The following is a 17,203-nucleotide window of genomic DNA, read 5'->3' on the forward strand; positions in this document are numbered from 1 at the left end:
ATCTCCTGGTTCATGAGTCAATGCCCAACCACCGAGCCACACCGACCGGGCTCAGTGTAACTTTTCTTATAGGCAAGGTTATGCTGTAATAAATAATTACCAAAATCTCAGTGGTGTAACCCAACCCAAGTACAATGTGGTAGGAGTTGCCCTCCTCTCTCACTGAATGCCATGTGGAGCACATGGCCTCCAAGATCACGGCAGCAGAGGAAAGGGGAATGAGGAGACATATCAATTCTTCACTGCTTGACCCAGAAGTAGTAACACACTGAGTCTATTCACATCTCATTGGCCAGAATTAATTGTATATTCCTATCCTAACTGCCAGGGCACTGAAGAGTGGAGGGGATCAATAGGTATTTGGTGACCACTAAGAGCCTCTGCTTCATTCTTGAGGAGAAAAACAAATATTTATACATAAACTTCATTTTACACTCTCCCAAATCATATTTTTTTCCATAAAGACAGGATCAGTAACAGTGCTGAGCTGAGCACTATTGGAACCTGAGGCAGAAAACAAAATCAGCAATGCAGTCTTTAACTAAAATGTTGACATTTTGTCAGGGTAGATTTCATTGCATTATGTTTGAGAAGGAAGTCACAGATCAGGGCATTCCAAAACAATGGTGGGGGTCATTGTATTGACACTGTTGCTTGGGCATGCCATGTTTAGTTACTGGCTAAAATAACTGTGTGGGTTGTGAGGTGGAGGTGAAGATGGGGTTCACAGGGAACCCCAAAGCAAGACACTGTGTTCCTCCCTTGTAAGACTCCATTGGTTGGAAGATATATGATCCATGTATTAATCTCTTTCAGAAAGAAAAAGTGGCTGGTAAGCTTCTTTTGGTACCATCTATAAGAAACACCCATATTTCAAAAATATTAACATGTAGAACCAAAAAAAAAAAAAAAGACTCTAAAAATGCAGGCAATTTGGTAAAATGTTTTGATTTAGGATTTCCAGGCACTAAAATCGCATCCCAACAAAATAAGCTCAGAGAACAAATTAGTTTTATTAATGAATGCGTGGGCACATTTACACAAGTCAGCTGACAAAAGTACATACTGTATTATAACAATTGCCAGGCCCACCCTTCTACCAGGCCTGACAGGCCCTGGGCAAGGGTGTAGCAGGGAAAGTAAAACAGTGGCTGCCTCGGCCCACCCCCAGGGGACCCTTCCCAGCGGCTCCTCCTGGATTCCCTGTGACCTGTGCCACCCTACCTCTCCCTCTTCCCTTTCAAACCAGTTCTCATCCATTGGTGTGATACGCACACCTGGCAAGTCACCACTGTGACCAGGATTAAACTTCTAAGCTAAAGCCATGAAACTTAAACGACAGTTCGGGGAGTAATCGTGAGTGGTGAAGGTGGCTCTGTCCCTCCTTTAAACGCCACGCACAGGCTAAAGGCCAGCCCCTTTCTACTCCTGAGCAGGGCTTCCGGCACCTAATGGAATAATGTGGTCTGTCTCTCCCCTGCGGACGCCCCCCTCTCCCCCCCACCTGCCCCCAACACACAGGCATCAGAAAAAGTCAAAGCAAGAAATTCCACAGCGATGGGGCCCACACGGCCACCTGGCTCTGGCACCCAGACGCGCGCCTCTCCAGGGCATCGGACTTCGTCACCAGGCTTTGCTCAGGACCCGGCGCATTTCCCAGCCTGGCTTCGCGTTGGTTTGGAGCACAGGACAGGAGGACAAATCCACCTGAAACCCCCCTGCGAACCAGACTGTAGGGGATTCTACACAAGACGATGGGACCTGGGCTGGGAAGGGAAGCTGGAAAGATGGCTGGAACAGGGTGCTACTGGCGGGGGGAGCCACCTGAGGAGTGTCCCTCACTGGTCGCCCTGGCGTTCCCAAAGCGACCTGTGTCGCGTTTTTTCTGGATGGCCTCCCGCCTTACTGATTGCGGGGCGCAGCAGAGCTGACGTCAGCATTCAGGGCGCTCGAGTGACTTTGGGGGCCACCGTCCTCAGCACCCCCTCGGCCCTCGGCAAGGCTGGCAGAATGGAGAGGTGGTGGCTCTCCAAGACCGTGGCGGCGCGTGGAGACCTCTCCGCACCCACTTCTTGCCGCAGCCTGAGGACCCCGCGTTTCCTGGGCCACCGGGTTGCGGTAGCACCGGGACACTCGCCGCGGACCCACTGCGTAACTCCCGGCAACCCTGAAAGAGCAGGTGGCGGGGGGGGGGGGCGGTCAGCTGTGGAAAGCGCAGCCCCGGCAACCCCACCGCCCCCCGCGCGTTCCGCCCGCCGACCACGGCCTCCGCGATGCGCATCCCACCGAAAGCCGGCGCTTCCGCTGCGGCCGGTCTGCGGGGCCCAGGGCGCGTGGGCGCGTTCCAGGGGCTCAGGCACCAACAGAGACGCCGGGGCCCGCACGACACCGGTCAGAAAGCGGCGAGACCCGCGCCGCCGCGGCCGCAGGGGAGGGAGCCCGGGCCCGCCCGGCACGCGACGGGGCGCGGGGGCAGCGCCGAAGCGCATGGCGCGCACTTCCTGTTGGGCGCACGCCGCCGCCCGCCGCCTCCCGCCGCCCGCGCCGCCCCTCGCCGCCCCCGGGACCGCGGCGGGACGAGCCGCACGCCGCCCCCTCTCCCCGCGAGGCCGGCGCCGCAACTTGTGCTCGCAACCGAGCCCGAGCCCCACGCGAAAGCCCGCGGCTGCGCCTCCTCCTCCCTCCCTCCCTCCCTCCCTCGCGCCGGGAGGACGGCCCCGGTCCCGGCTTCGGGCTGCTGATTCCGCGGCCGAGGGTCACGTTCACACACACACGGTCTCGCTCTCCCCGGAGTCTCCGCTTGGGTGCGGGCCGAGGAGGCTCTGTCCCCAGCGCCGGCGAATTGCACCTGCCTTTCCCATTCCCGCTGGGAATCGGGGGGAGGAGCCGGGGCGGGGAGGGGGGGGGGTGTTGCTTCGCTGTGCAAAAGGAAGAAAACTTTGTCACCCAGCTGGAGACGTCCGCCACGCGTAACCCGGAGAGAGACCAGAACCAGGACGGCCTGTGGCTGTGATTTGGCATCTGATGGGCCCGTAGGAGGAAGAGGAAACGAGCCCAGCGCTCGCGCCGACCGCCATCCCTCCCAGGTGGCAGCGGCGGGCGGCGGCGCGAGGTACCTGCTCCACCCTCCCTCCCCGTGCCGGTCCCCACGCGGTGTCTTCAGGGGGCAGGACAGCAGGGACGAGCGCGCGGCTCGAGGCCGACGGCAGGGGCCGGGCTAGGAAGGAGAGGACCGTATTCCAGGAACGAGGCACCCGGAATTAACTTCTGGTTAAAGTTATGGGAAGCGCGGCCATGGACACCAAGAAGAAGAAAGATGTTTCCAGCCCGGGCGGGAGCGGCGGCAAGAAAAACCCCAGCCAGAAGCGGCGATCGCTGCGGGTGCTTATTCCGGTGAGTCCCCGGGTCCCCGCCCTCGCGTGGCTGCCGGCCCGGCGGCGAAGCGGTTAACACGGGCCGCCCCGCGCGCCGTACGTGCCCCTCCTGTCACTTCGGGCGGCTCGCGGGTGGAGCGGAGGCGCCGGGCAGAGCTGGGCCGCCGAGCCCGGCCCGTCTCTCTCCCCACCCGCGTGCAGCCGGGCTCGCCGACCGTCTGCGGCGGGGAGGGGGCGGGGGAAGGAGCGCGCTCCGGGACCCGCGCCCGCAGGTTGCCGGCTGGGCGTAGTCTCGCCCCTGCGGGTGCGGGAGGCGGTGCGTAGTGTTGTTTTGATGGAAAAGGACCGTGTGGACTGCGCTCTGGGGAGGTGGAGCCGAGCGCGGACGCGAGGACGGAGGGGAGGGGCGGTGGGTGGGGACAGCGGGGGAGGGGGTGATGGCTGTGTAGTTGCGCCCCCAAATGGACCTTTCCTCCCCAATTCCCCTCAGGGTGTCTCTGGGCCTGGGGCAGGGAACTTCTCTGCAGCCATTCCCTTTGCCAGCTCTTTCCTCCACACATTTTGGACATTGGGGGGTTCAGCGATCCCTAAAGCGTGCACTTCAGCCCCGGCCACGCGGGCAGCCCAGCCCGGACTTTGGCGACGTCGATTGGTCTGCGGTTTGACTTTGCCCAGCTGAAGGGAAGGCGGTTGGGGTGTGCGCCTCCCCCCTCCCCCCTTCCCCCCCCCCCCCCCCCTTGCGGCTTGCCTGCCTAGGTAGCCCGTGGCCACTTGTCCTCCCCACTCCCCACCCCCGCAGCCTTGCCTGGCCTCCCCAAGGGGAATCCGGTGGTGGGATGTGCGGCACAGTCCTTAACTTCACCCCAAGGAAACCTCCAACTGGGTCACACCCCGGCCTCCACCAACCGAGTGAATGTTTGTACATAGACAGCGTAGGGCTCCAGGGAGAATGTAATTTTGTTTTCTCCCGAGGGACAGGTCTTGGGCACCGGGTGAGAGTGCGCAGTGAGTTGCCTCTGACACTTGATTGAAGACAATCTTTCCTGACGGCGATAGGGGCGGGGCTGGAGTGTGGCTGGCACCCACTTTCCCCTGCGAACCCCATTAGGTACTTTCCTCCAGTGTTTGTTGAACACAGCTCCTCCTTTCACGTCTGTGTGTGCAAAACGCTTGGACCAGGGAGGGTAGAGTCCGGGGCGCTGACCCCAGACATCTGATGGGGACTGGGGGAGCAGCTTGAAGTGAGATCAGGCGGCCAGTCCTCCCTGCCAGGGGAAGGCTCCCTGAGCAGGTGACTGGACCCCTGACTGTGGTGTGACCACCAAATATGCAGAAATAAGCATTCCTTTTAATAAGCATTCTACTGGAAAATGAAACATTCTGTTTACATCGCTGATGCAAAAACATTTTAACCACGTTTGTAAATGAAAAGTTAAATATTAGTACTACAAATCTTCCAAAAGCAGTGATCACTTAAGCCAGCCATTTAACCACTCAGTGTCAAACAGAGATAATTCTTTGCCTACATTACAGTGATGTTCCAATAAAATAATTCATGGGAAAGCTCTTACAAATTTCAAGTGTTATATAAATGTCTGGCGATTACATCTGCATCAGAGCACTTGGTTTGAGAGGGGAGGGCAGAGCAGAACTGACGCTGTCCACTGGACAGGCCATGTTGTGTTGAGGCTGATGGTGGGACCAATCCCAAGTGGGGCCTGGAGTATGTGGGAGGGGGCGGGGTGCAGGACAAACCCCAGACCTGGAAAGGGACTGAGAGGAAAGGCTGTGAACGTGGAAAAGCCACCAGATAGTTGGGAGACTCTGACCACCTTTCCTGCTACTGGCAAGGACTTTGGCTGCTTTAGACAATGTTCTTGACACGAGCCAGCCCTGACCTAAAGTACTACTCACTCAGTTATTGCACGGCACGCGTCCAGTGCTCTTGGTGGTGAGATCCAGGGGTGGATGAGAGGGTTCTGTCTCCACCCTCATAGGGTGGCATTTGCTGGTGGGGCCAGGGGGATCTTGGTCATGGTGCTGTGCTGGGTGAGCATTACAATCTAACTGGGAAAATAAGACGGATGCTTGCAGATGACCCAAGGTGCAGGCAGGACCTGCTGTCAGCGGGGAGGGCAGAGAGAGGTGACAGATTAGACCAGAGATGGTGGGCAGGAGGAGACACGTGTGAGAAGCCAGGGGCTACTCCCAACAGGGAACCAGCTTGAGCACCCCCATGGGCTTGGGGGTTGGCTGACTGCTTCCAGGTGCAGTGAAGAGCCCCTTAGCGTGGAGGAAAGGGTTTCAGATTCAGAGAAATCAGAGAGGAACTGAGGCCAGATCAAGGAGGGCCTTGAAGTGGGGTTGCCAGCAAATAAAGTGTCCAGCTAAAGTAGAATTTTAGCTATATAATGAACAACTTCTTAGTAGATGAATGCACCATTTGAGGTAACTTATACTGTCCATTGTTCACTGGCATCCCATTTACCTGGGCATCCTACAGCCCTACCTGGAAGGCAGGCCCAGGGAGCGAGGACTTCCTCCCGCAGACGCTGAGAATCCGGGGAGTGGCTGCTGCTGCCCTGCCCGGCATGCCCATGGCCCACCCAGAGTCCACTGCAGCCTTGCTGGACAGCTCCACAGCCTCTCCGGTGTCCTCCATCCAGGCCTGAAGAGATCCTCCTGCTGGGTCTGGAGATGCTCTAAAGGGCCGCCCTCAGCCGAGGAGGGATGCAGGTGGGCAGTTCTGCCAGGTTGCTGGCTGCCTGCCAGGGCCCCCCTGGGTCCAGCCCAGCTGCCCACAGTGGTAGTCCATTCCTCCATGCGCCTTGCAGGCTCCTCTGGCTTCCCTGCTCACTCCGCCCCCCCACCCCCAACACCTTCCAGGGATAAATGAATGCACCTAAGTCGTCCCGCTGTCTGCTTTGGTGGGAACCTTAATTAAAAAGCAGTTAAAGGTGATAAAAGCCATGCTTTATGAGACAGCCTGGTAGCAGCCTGCGAAGTGGAGTTGTGGAAAGGGGCTGGTGCCCGGGAAACCGAGGCAAACTCTCTGGTAAAAAGCAGAGGTAAGGCTCTGAGGGGCTGAGCCACAGTAATGACAAGAGGGAATAAACGAAGGGGAGGTGGGAGATGCTAGAAGAAAGACTGGGTGAGCCTCGGTGTCTGGTGAGTGGCAGGGGAGATGGGAACTGGGTTGACCTTGGGTTTGACTTTGGGTTTTAAGGTATTTGGTATAAGGAGCCAGTTCCTGGGGGAAAATGATGAGTTCAGTTATAGCCATGGTGGACTTGAGCCGACAGCAGCAAATTGAAGGGAGTTACATCTGCTTCCTCATTCCCCACCACCAGGTGGTCACTGGGGCCCAGAGAATGTCATTCCAGGGACATTGGGGATTCTGAGGAGTGGCTCCCGAGGGACAGTGTGGCTCTGGCAGCCCGGTGGTGGGGTTATTTGGTCATGTCCAGGGGACACTTACAGTGACGAGGCCTCCTGGGGCCCGCAGTGTCCAAGCTGCCTGTCCTTTCACTGAATTGGATTGAATCCCTTTTGGACACAATCGGCCCCAGTGTGCACCCTCGTGTCCTGTGCATAAACACAGCCGTGACCTAGGGTGTTGGGGGGGCATCACTGCCAACCTTCAATCCAGGCTCTGACGGTCCTTAACCACCTCACCCTGCTCCTACCAGCACCGCCTGCCTGCGTGAGACACCAGCGTGGAGGGGCTCGTTCAGGAGATACCCTCAGGCCCATGGGTTAGAACGGGCAGTGGAGACCTAGCATTGCTAAGTAAAGTAATTCATAAATTGAATTTGACTGATGGGAGAACGGCCCTTGGCCTGATGGGGGATGCAGCCTTTGCTTGATTTTAGCCTCTGTCTTAGGCCATTTCGAGCACCTTTTGGGGAAAATCCTCTTGGGGTCTTGTCAGGGGAAAGAGAAGGTGTGAGAGAGAGGAGAGGCAGGGAAAGACGGAGGGCAGGTTTCCCTGGGGTCAGTGGGCCTTTAAAAGTAGCCAGGTGGATGCAGTGTTTAGGGTCGTGGCCCGCTGAGTTGGCACCTTGCCTTAGCTCTCCTCTCAGCCTCCATTGCCAATGTGAAGTAGGCGTAGTAATGAGGGGAGGGAATGGCTTTAGAAAATAACTCATTAGAGGCCTGGGGTGTGTGGCTTTCTGCCAGGATTCTCCAGGAGAAGCACTGCTGGGAGCAGGCCTGTTCGTTTTTCCTTTTTTATCTGAGAAAAAGCGGCTTCCCTATTAATGCTGAAATCTGTATACCTCAGACGTATTTTAATGGATCATGGTCGGCCTGCATGCCATGGGTCTTTGGAACTGTTTGCAGGCCAATGACAGAGCAGGTGACAAAAGGAGAAGAGAGGGCGTCAGAGAGAAGGACCCACACAAGAGCCTGTGGGGACACAGCCAGTGGCCCAGTGTTTTCTGATGACATTGAGTGTTCCCACATGTGCCCCTGGGCTCTTGGGAGGGGTGCTGAAGAAATCCTTCACAGCCCCTGGAGACAAACTGAAAATAGAGCAAGGGCAGCTGGCTGGTCACGGAAGGTTGTGGAGACACTGCTCTGAGTGGGAAGGCCTGTCCTAAGTGGTGTGTCCAGAGGGAAGCCTTGCATCTCCCCCATTGGTGATGGGCCTTCGACCCATTGCCACACTTGCTAGGGCATGCGCTGTAGTAGGGGGCGTGGCCGTGCAGGTGGGAACAGGAGCTGCCCTCTGTTCCCAGGGCTGGAGGACCAGATGCTCAGCACACCACCCAGACACCCTGGGCTGAAGCCTCTGGGAAGGGAGGGAGCACAGGGAGGGAGGGTGTCAGTCTTGACCTTGGCCTTGCCCTTGGTTGGTTTGTACCACCTGGAGCAAGATTTGTTGGGGTTTAGGCAGTGTTTTTCAAACTGTGGTTCCTGAACCAGCCTAAGTAGAACCATGTTTAAATATGAAACCCGCTCTGGCTGGCATGGCTAAGTGGTTAGTGTGTCTGTCTGTGCACAGGAGGGTTGCAGGTCCGATCCCTGCCCCCGGCCGGGCACGTGTGGGAGGTGGCCAGACGATGTTTATCTCTCTACATATCTCTTCCCCTCCCCACTCCCTTCCATTCTCTCTAAAATCAATGGGAGAAAATACCTTCACTCCTTGGGTGAGGATTAAAAAAATGAAATCCTAGATCTCTGAGGAGTGGAACTCATAGCTCTGCGTTTCTGACAAATTCTCCAGGTGATTTTTATGCCTATGGGGGTTTAAAACAATTGGTTTCCTACTTTCACAGTGCTAATGCCAATCCATTTCTTCTGCCCCCATGAGTCTTCTCTTCCTTTTCCTTCCTGCCCTCCCTCCCTCCCTCCCTCCCTCCCTCCCTCCCTCCCTCCCTCCCTCCCTCCCTTTCTTTCCATCCATCCATCTATCCATTCATCCATCCGTCTACCTATGAATCTACCTATCTGTCTAAACATCTGTCTACCTATCTGTCATCTGTCCTTTATTAGCTGTCAGTGAGAAGAGACAACCTCGACTAGTGACTGTTCATCAAGGTAGGATGTTTCTGGCTTTTGAGTAAAGGCACTCCCAGATCAGCCCCAGCCGGGCAGCCCAGGGGGCCAGCCCGGTAGGCCACACTGGAATATTTCTTGACTCAGCATCTTAGTGGCTTAGTGCATCTCGGGTGCCCTGAGCGTGGGCTCTTACAGGGCCCAGAATATGGGACCCCGACCTTCAGGAGTCAAAGTACTCAGTGATGGAGCCCCCAGAATTGTCCTGTGGCTCCAGGGGGTGTAAACGAGGCCTGGATGCCCCTCCACAGCTCCCAGGGTGCGGCCTGGGCAGCTGGGAGTGGGCTCCCGTGGGATGTTGGTTGAATGCCAGTTAAGCATAGTCCAGCTCTGGGCCTGTGGAGGGACTGGCAGGGGAGAACGGATATAGGAAGGCTCTGCCATGCAAAGCGGGCAGGGCCTCCGAGGATCAGCTCTGAGTACCGCATGGTGTCCCCATGATAAACGCAGCATCAACATCCTGGTAACTCTCTCGCCAAAGGACATCTCTCCTCCGAGGGAACAGAGGCAGACGCAGCAGCCCAGTGTGGTTTGTGGGTTCATCTTGCATCTTCCCACACATCACCACCTTATCGGGGTTCCTAGTGGTTGGCCAGTCTCTCTGCCCGCCTGTTTTCTCTGAACTGCCCTTGACCAGTAGAACCAGGACACTGTGCTATCGTTGACCTCCACTTGGGCGGCACGGTGACCGTGCTAACCGCAGGCTGACTGAAGAAAGAACTCAGAAGCACTCTTTCCTTGGCAGTGCCTTCTCACCTGCCCAGGTAACTTCCCACCTGACTCATTCATTGAACTTCTAAATCTGTTTGCATCTCTAAAACCATTAGAAATGTGCTCTTAAATGATGCTGGTTCTCGACTGTTTATTTTCTTTTACTTTTCCTGTTTTGATGTGCTCAGCTCGCTCCAGTGACAGTCTGTTCCTGGGCACCATGCCACTTTTATGGGGGCAGCTCTGGTCTCTGAGTAGGCTTACACGCCCTGTCAGGGGCTGGGTTAAGACCCAATCCCTTCTCCCCCTTTCACCTCCATCCACCCTCCCTTTGACCTGCAGCACTGAGTGTGAGAGCTCATGAAACACCCGTATCTCCCACTTCTTGCAAGACGGTGGACCAGCCCATCATGATAACCCCATGAAACTGAACCAAATGTCAAAGTGTTGTCAACATCTTTTAAAATGTGGAACAAACAAAGGCCAATGAAGTGAGCAGCTGATTGAGACAGAGCCGTTAAGTTGCTCGGTTCATTGTCCATGACCTGCTGAAGAGGGGCGGAGGGCCCCGTGGCAGTGAGGCTATGTCCTGAGGCTCAGCCGTGGGGAATCAGGGGGCCCACTGCACAGGGTGCCGCTGGACAGGGGAAATGTTGACTGTTCCCCGGCCACGCTCCCCGTGGAAGAGGGAGCCCCACCGCGACTGGTTTAGCCCTGCACTGGAAGGGTTAATCCAAATCTCATCTCTTTCTTCCTCCACGGACTTTGAAAATAATTTGATCTCCATCCTTTCCTTCCTGTTGACAGGAAGCCCTTCTCTGCCAACTCCCGGCTTGTCACAGACCAATCAGATACCATCCGGGCTTCTGCCAGGGCCTCGGTGTTTTGATATACTCTGACCTGGCACAGAGTTGCTGATGAGTGTTCAACAAAGACCAATTTGCTCTTGGAAACCTCAGGAGTCCAGCCTTTTATTCATGAGGCAGAGGCCGGACAGCGGTGGGGAGAGCTGCAGCTCTGCCAGCTGCTGGGAGACAGCCCTTTGCCCAGAGCCTGGCTCAGGCGGCGCTGGAGTGACCCGCCATTTGTGGTGGGGGTGGGTTGGGGGGTGGGGCGGGGGTGGAGGAGAAAGGGTGCACCAGCGCGCCAGGGGAGAGTTTTAGACAGCAAGGCGCCAGCTTCTCGGCTGTAAAGAAATGGGGAGCTGAATTGCTAAGCACTGTGTTTGGGATCAGGCAGGGTCAGAGCTGGGACTGGAAACCAGTCAACCCATTTACGTCTGTTTCCCAGGCCCAGTGCTACGTGTTGAAGGTACAGAGATGAACAGGTCGTGGCTTGAATTATGTCCCAAAAAGACATGTTAAAGTGCTAGCCTCTGGTGCCTGGGAATGTGTCCTCGTTTGCAAACGGGGTCTTTGCCGATGTAATCAGCCACGTTGAAGGCCAGGCAGGCTGAGCCCCATCCAGTAGAACTGGTCCTAAGAGGGGAACTTGGACAGAGGCACAGAGGGAAGGTCATGTGACGGTGGAGGCAGAGCTGGGAGGGGTGCTGCCACAAGCCTAGGAACCCCTGGCACCACCAGAAGCTGGAGGAGGCCAGGAGGATCCTCCCCTGGGGCTTTCGGAGGGCACAGCCCTGCTGACACCGTGGTTTGGGGCCTCTGTGGGAGTCACATTTCTGTTGTTTTAAACCACACTGTCTGTGGCGTTATGTTATGGTGGCCCCGGGGACCTAATACTACAGGGTCTTTGCCTACAAAGCACAGTTGGGATAGCAAATACCTACAGGCTATGTTCTGCACAAGGAGGGGCCAAGGTCCGGGAAGCCGGCATGCATTCCACCGCCCAGTTCATGTCTGCATTTTCACCCAAGATCCAGGTCTTCCATTATATCCTCCCCTTTTAGTCCCCCTCCAACACACACACACACACACACACACACACGCACGCACGCACGCACGCACGCACACACACACACACACACCTCTTCCTGCTGGAAATCCCAGGGTGGTGGGGCTGGGGCCCAGAACTGTGAGGAAACAGCTTGTGATGAGGCTGGTGTGGCAGCCCCAGGACCCAGGCCTGCTCTGCTTGTTCAAGCACCTCCTCTTGGCCCTGCTCATCCCTGTGCAGAACCATCCCCCCGGAATCAGTCCCAGGGCTAGGGGTGGAGAGGCGAGGAGAGGGAGCCCAGCCCAGCGCCCTGTGCAGCATCCAGGAGACTGGCAGGCATCTTCCGGGAAGACACTTGTTTGTTGGGTTAACGTGGAAACCTTCCACCTACGTGCAGCCCGCTCCCGGCAGTGGCCACGCTACAGCCACTGGGTCGTGGGCTTGAAGCTGTCGCTACCGGTCAGTTCTTGCCCATAGCATGTTGTACAGTAAGCACCCAGAGAGCCCTCCCTCCTCGAAATTCAGGCGCTGCTCAGTGGGTAGTTTGTTTGTGGCGGCTGTGACTGATCTATATGATTGATTATCAGATATCACCTGGGATGGTCTGGTTGCCGTCAGACTGAGCTGATATTGATGGAGCACTTGCTATGGCCAGGCATCTACGTTCACACGAGCTGTTTCTCTTTATCTCTGAAATAACCCTGTGAGATAGTATTGCTATTGGTACCAATGTCATTATTCTCACCTTAGAGAAAGAAGTGTAGGCCGTTTACGCTCATAGCCATTCCAGCCCACTCTACCAACAAAACTCTCTGTTGTGTTTTGAAACCCTTAATTGGGTTTTTGATGGCTCTGCTTGGCCCAGCCCCAGCCCCAGGCTTTTGATGCCCCAGGACTGGTCCAGGCAGCCCGAGGATGGGAGGCAGGACTGCTGGGTAGGCAGTTCTCACCCACATGAGGGGCACACGAAGGATGAAATGCCTGGTCTGATAAGCTATTTGCCCTTGGGGTTGACCAGATCTCCAGACCCTTGGTTCCTTTTTAGGTGAAGGTCATTGAAGGCTATTCTTTAATCTTCTTGTCTCAAAAGTAAGTAATTTCTCTAGTTCTTTCTTTTTTGTTTTGTTTTTTAAATAACTGAATATTAGGATAAACACTAAACCAGGAATCCAGAAATCTTATGCTGGTTCTGCCATCCAGAACTGTAGAGCTGTTTCTTACCAAGGTAGTGTAGTTACTGAAAGCCTGTGTGTGCCAGGCGCCGTGCGAGACTCAGCGGTGTAACTGTGACCAAGGCTGGCAGGGCCTGCGCCCTCACAAGGCTTACAGTCTCCAGAGGGATCTGGGGCACATGACACACATCAGTACACTTTGCTGCTCTCAAAGCATCCCAAAGGTAGTGACCTGAAACAATATTTATTCTTTCTCAAATATATATAGAATATATTAAAATTGATATATGAGAATATATATGATAACCAATATGTTAATTGCATTTCTTATGATTATTTTGTATAGTATTAATATCCTATATAATAAAAGGCTAATATGCAAATCGACCGAATGGCAGAATGACCAGTCGCTATGATGCACACTGATCAGCAGGGGGCAGACACTCAACGTGGGAGCTGCCCCCTGGTGGTCAGTGCGCTCCCACAGGGGGAGCACTACTCAGCCAGAAGCCCCAGCAGCAGTGGTGGGAGCCTCTCCCGCCTGCGGAGCAGTGGGACATTCTTCAAGGGCTCCCGGACTGCGAGAGGGTGCAGGCTGGGCTGAGGGACCCACCCCCCAGTGCACGATTTTCGTGCACTGGGCCTCTAGTATAATTATAAGCTATTAATATATTACTCGGCTATAATATAATTAATACATTAAGGTCACATATAGGTGAATATCCTATATAATAAAAGGCTAATATGCAAATTGTCCCCTCGACTGGGAGTTCGACTAGGGGTGGGGCCGGCCTGCCAACCACCCGCAGCCCTTCCCCCCAGCTGTCTCCACCCCAGGTCAGGGGCACCTCCCCCTGGCTGGCCCGGCCCGATCAGCCCCAATCGGGGCAGGCCAGCCGGACCCCACTCATGCATGAATTCATGCACCAGGCTTCTAGTATTATATAATTAGTGCTACTTAATATTTAATATATTCTATAAGTAAACATAATGATATAATTAACATATAGCAGTGCATACTGTTTGTAGTATTTTTTACATTTTTATACATACAATATATGTGAGGATTGCACTCTGAGGTCTCCAACAGTCTAGCACCTGACTGTGTGGAAACGGTGCTTTCTCAGGGGCAGATGGGCTTCGAGGGCCCATGAGTGAGGGCGAGGGGAGAAGTGTGCGGGCGAGCAGCGGAGCCGGGTCTGACCTCTCAGTCTCATCCCCGAAGATGAGTGTCGGGGAGAGGTTTTCCCTCTGACACTTTCCTTCACCACTCTTCTTTGCTTGCTAAAGTGTATTTTGAGATTTCCAAAATGACCTTGGGGCCCTGACCGGTTTGGCTCAGTGGATAGAGCGTCGGCCTGCGGACTCAGGGGTCCCAGGTTCGATTCTGGTCGAGGGCATGTACCTTGGTTGCGGGCACATCCCCAGTGGGGAGCGTGCAGGAGGCAGCTGATCGATGTTTCTCTCTCATCGATGTTTCTAGCTCTCTATCCCTCTCCCCTCCTCTCTGTAAAAAATCAATAAAATATATTAAAAAAAAATGACCTTGGGGCGCAGGTAATAGAATATTCTCGGCTCAAAGACAGGAAAATGCTGGTCAGCGGCCCCAAATTCTGAGGGAGCAATTCGGCCAGGTAGCTCCCCTGCCAGATGCAGAAGTGGCCCAGAGTGTGCGTGGAGCCAGAGGGTGGAGGCCAAGCCCTGGGCCACCTCACACTGGGGATGCAGCCTCGAGGGGCTCAGCGACCTGCCCGCGGTGCCCTGACTGGCCAGTGGCAAAGCAGGGAGGAATGTCGGGAAGAGGGAGACCCCCTCTGGCAGAGGGCATCTGTGGCCACAGGTGAGGGAAGGCTCTGGGGAGCCACAGCCCCGTCTGCCTGGCCCTCCTGGCTCTCTGCCAGGAGTACTGCTCGTCGGGCCAGGCCTGTCAGAAAACGATTTCAAAGCAGTTCTGGGTTTTGCCGGCTCAAAAGCCAGAGCCATGGGAAGTAGTGAGGGAGCATCGAGTCTTTTCCACGCAGAACCAGGCTCCAGGTCTGCACCATCTGTCTCTCCTCCACCCATCTCCTCCTTCTCTAGATGTGGCAACGTCAGACTCCAAGCAGAGTTCTGCAGGCTTGGCACCCAGGCCTAGAGTTTATGATAAAATGTGGCTAAAGCAGGGGTGGGCAAACTTTTTGACTCGAGGGCCACAATGGGTTCTTAAACTGGACCGGAGGGCCGGAACAAAAGCATGGATGGAGTGTTTGTGTGAACTAATATACATTCAAAGTAAACATCATTACATAAAAGGGTACGGCCTTTTTTTTTTTTTAGTTTTATTCATTTCAAACGGGCCGGATCCGGCCCGCGGGCTGTAGTTTGCCCACGGCTGGGCTAAAGTCAAGTGGACATACTTGGTTATCCTCCTTGTTTAGTAATGATCAAGTGACCTTTGTTACCTTCACCCCAAAATTGTTCTTTCCCAATGATTCTGTGCCTGTAGTTTGGGCTCTTGAGAGTCCAGGGGAGGAAGGAAAGCCAGGTAGGGCAGAGGGAGAGAGATTGTGGAGCAATCACAGCAAAGGTCTCAGCTGACCCCGGGGGAACATTCTGGAACTGGGATGGTCCTTCAGAGTCGTCTCCTTAATTAGACTGAACACCCCTTTGAGGATGGAGTGCATCCATACCTTCTCATATCCCAGCCTCAAGGAAATACCTGCTACGTGGCCAACCCTAACGCTGATGCTGATGATCGTGGCGAGCAAAGCAGAAGCCAAGCAACACTGAGGGAAGAAAAAAAAAATGTGGGGTCTGGGTCCCGGTGCTCAGTTAACTCTGTGAGCTAATTCCAAAACTCCAGTGAATCGGATATTGACAAATCTTATAGGAGCCAACGATGGCAAAGAGAAAAATTTCAGGCAAATCATGGGGTCAGCCCGATGCACTTGTAAGGAACATTATTGTGTTAGCTCCTTTTTTTCTCCTTCATCTCCTACCTGGGAAAGTATTTGGGCTTTTCGCTCAGAGTAACTGACTGCTAAGGGCCTCATCAAGAGGCAGGAGGTGTTTTAGATGCCTGATAGTCTGTGATTGAAAACAGTCTCGGGGTGACTGGCCCAAGGTCAGGTGGCAGCCTCGGTCTCACCACCTTCAAACCACAGGAGGCATTGCTGTGTTTTTAAATCCTCACCTGAGGATGTTTTTATTTATTTTAGAGAGAGAGGAAGGGAAAGAGAGGGAGAAAGAGAGAGAGAAACATTGACCAGTGGCCTCCTTTACTTGCCCCAACTGGGGGTCAGACCCGCAACCTGTTGGTGTACGGGATGACACTCCAGCCAGCTCAGACGCCCGGCCGGGGCTGTGCCAGATCCTTGAGAACAGAATTCTTTGATGTTTTCATGGACTCTGTAGAGCAGTGGTTCTCAACCTTGGCTGCACATTAGAATCACCTGGGAATCTTTTTAAAATCCTGATTTCTGGGCCTCATCCTCCAGAAATTCTGTTTCTTTGTTATGGGGTGGGGCCACAACATTAGTAACAAAGAAACAGAATTTCCGGAGGATGAGGCCCAGAAATCAGGATTTTAAAAAGATTCCCAGGTGATTCTAATGTGTAGCCACGGTTGAGAGCCGCTGCTGTAAAGGGCTGTGTGGGCGGGGCGGGAGTGTGGGTGTCAGAGACCAGCTGCCAGTCTGTCGCTCACTCCTGTGTCCTCTGGGGCGGTTCACTGATGCTTTCTGAGCACGGATCTCACCCTGTGAGTGTGGATCGCAGTCCCACCGCACAGAGATGGGGAGAATGGAAGGAGATTCACGGGTAAAAAGCAGGTGGTACTTTGGGAATGTCGGGTTCCTCTCCGCCAGAAAGGGGCCCGTGGGGAAGACCCCCTGAGGTTCGAGGGCCAAGTTTCGGGGTGGGCTGCTGAGAGTTGGGGTGGAGGGTGCGGAAGTTGTCCCTGGAAGACTTTACCTGGAAGCTGAACACAGTACCCGCAGGGCTCCCGGGTCACACCTGCATCCACAGGCCTCCCCCAAGCCCGCCCAGCTGCCTCCTGGCTGGTGGTGAAAATCCAGGGAGAGGCTGAGCACTGCTTGCAGGCTGAGATCTCGGTGATTGCCACCACCGTTGTCTTGTTTCCTTTCAGACTCGCCTTTCACAGGAGTAGCTATCTGTTTCCTGCCGGTTCTGGAGGGAATGGCTGCGGTCGTGGTCTTGCCGCAGGTCTGTGTTCCCCACCACGTGCACTCAGGCCCGGCCTCTGGTCACTGGTTCCCAAGGGAGCATCCGTTGGTACCAGAGCTGCGCGCCCAGAAGTACATTCCCTGGGCAGGTGGCGCAGTGACTGCCCACACACCCACCCCGTGACCCGGCGCTCAGATGCCTCGGGCCCGAGTTTCCTGGATCTGCCTGTGACAGGCGAGAGAGTCGCAGGCGTCCAGCCCCTCCTCAGACCTGGTCCTCTGAGCTTCCTATATCTGAGAGACCTGAATACTTCCCTTGACTGATGTAGGC

The 17,203-nt window shown here is 55.1% G+C and overlaps 2 protein-coding genes across 3 annotated transcripts in view; one reads left to right on the plus strand and one right to left on the minus strand.

Moving 5' to 3' along the window:
• Window positions 1-994: 994 nt before the first annotated feature.
• LOC308526600 (uncharacterized protein) lies at window positions 995-2,584 on the minus strand. Its single transcript, XM_081101739.1, has 2 exons — window positions 2,287-2,584; window positions 995-2,167 (listed from the first exon to the last, which is right to left on the minus strand). The coding sequence occupies exons 1-2, from the start codon at window positions 2,487-2,489 to the stop codon at window positions 1,903-1,905; spliced, it is 468 nt and encodes a 155-aa protein (XP_080957865.1). The 5' UTR covers window positions 2,490-2,584; the 3' UTR covers window positions 995-1,902.
• Window positions 2,563-17,203, plus strand: part of PRKAG2 (protein kinase AMP-activated non-catalytic subunit gamma 2) — a 223,518-nt gene continuing 208,877 nt past the window's right edge. For both annotated transcript variants that reach the window (XM_081101735.1, XM_081101736.1), the window contains exon 1: window positions 2,563-3,393. In XM_081101735.1, coding sequence (XP_080957861.1) covers window positions 3,280-3,393 — 114 coding nt within the window. In that variant the 5' untranslated portion in view covers window positions 2,563-3,279. The remainder of the gene's footprint in view (window positions 3,394-17,203) is intronic.

The sequence above is a fragment of the Myotis nattereri genome (assembly GCF_964212035.1).
Source record: "Myotis nattereri genome assembly, chromosome: 11".
Lineage (NCBI taxonomy): Eukaryota > Metazoa > Chordata > Mammalia > Chiroptera > Vespertilionidae > Myotis > Myotis nattereri.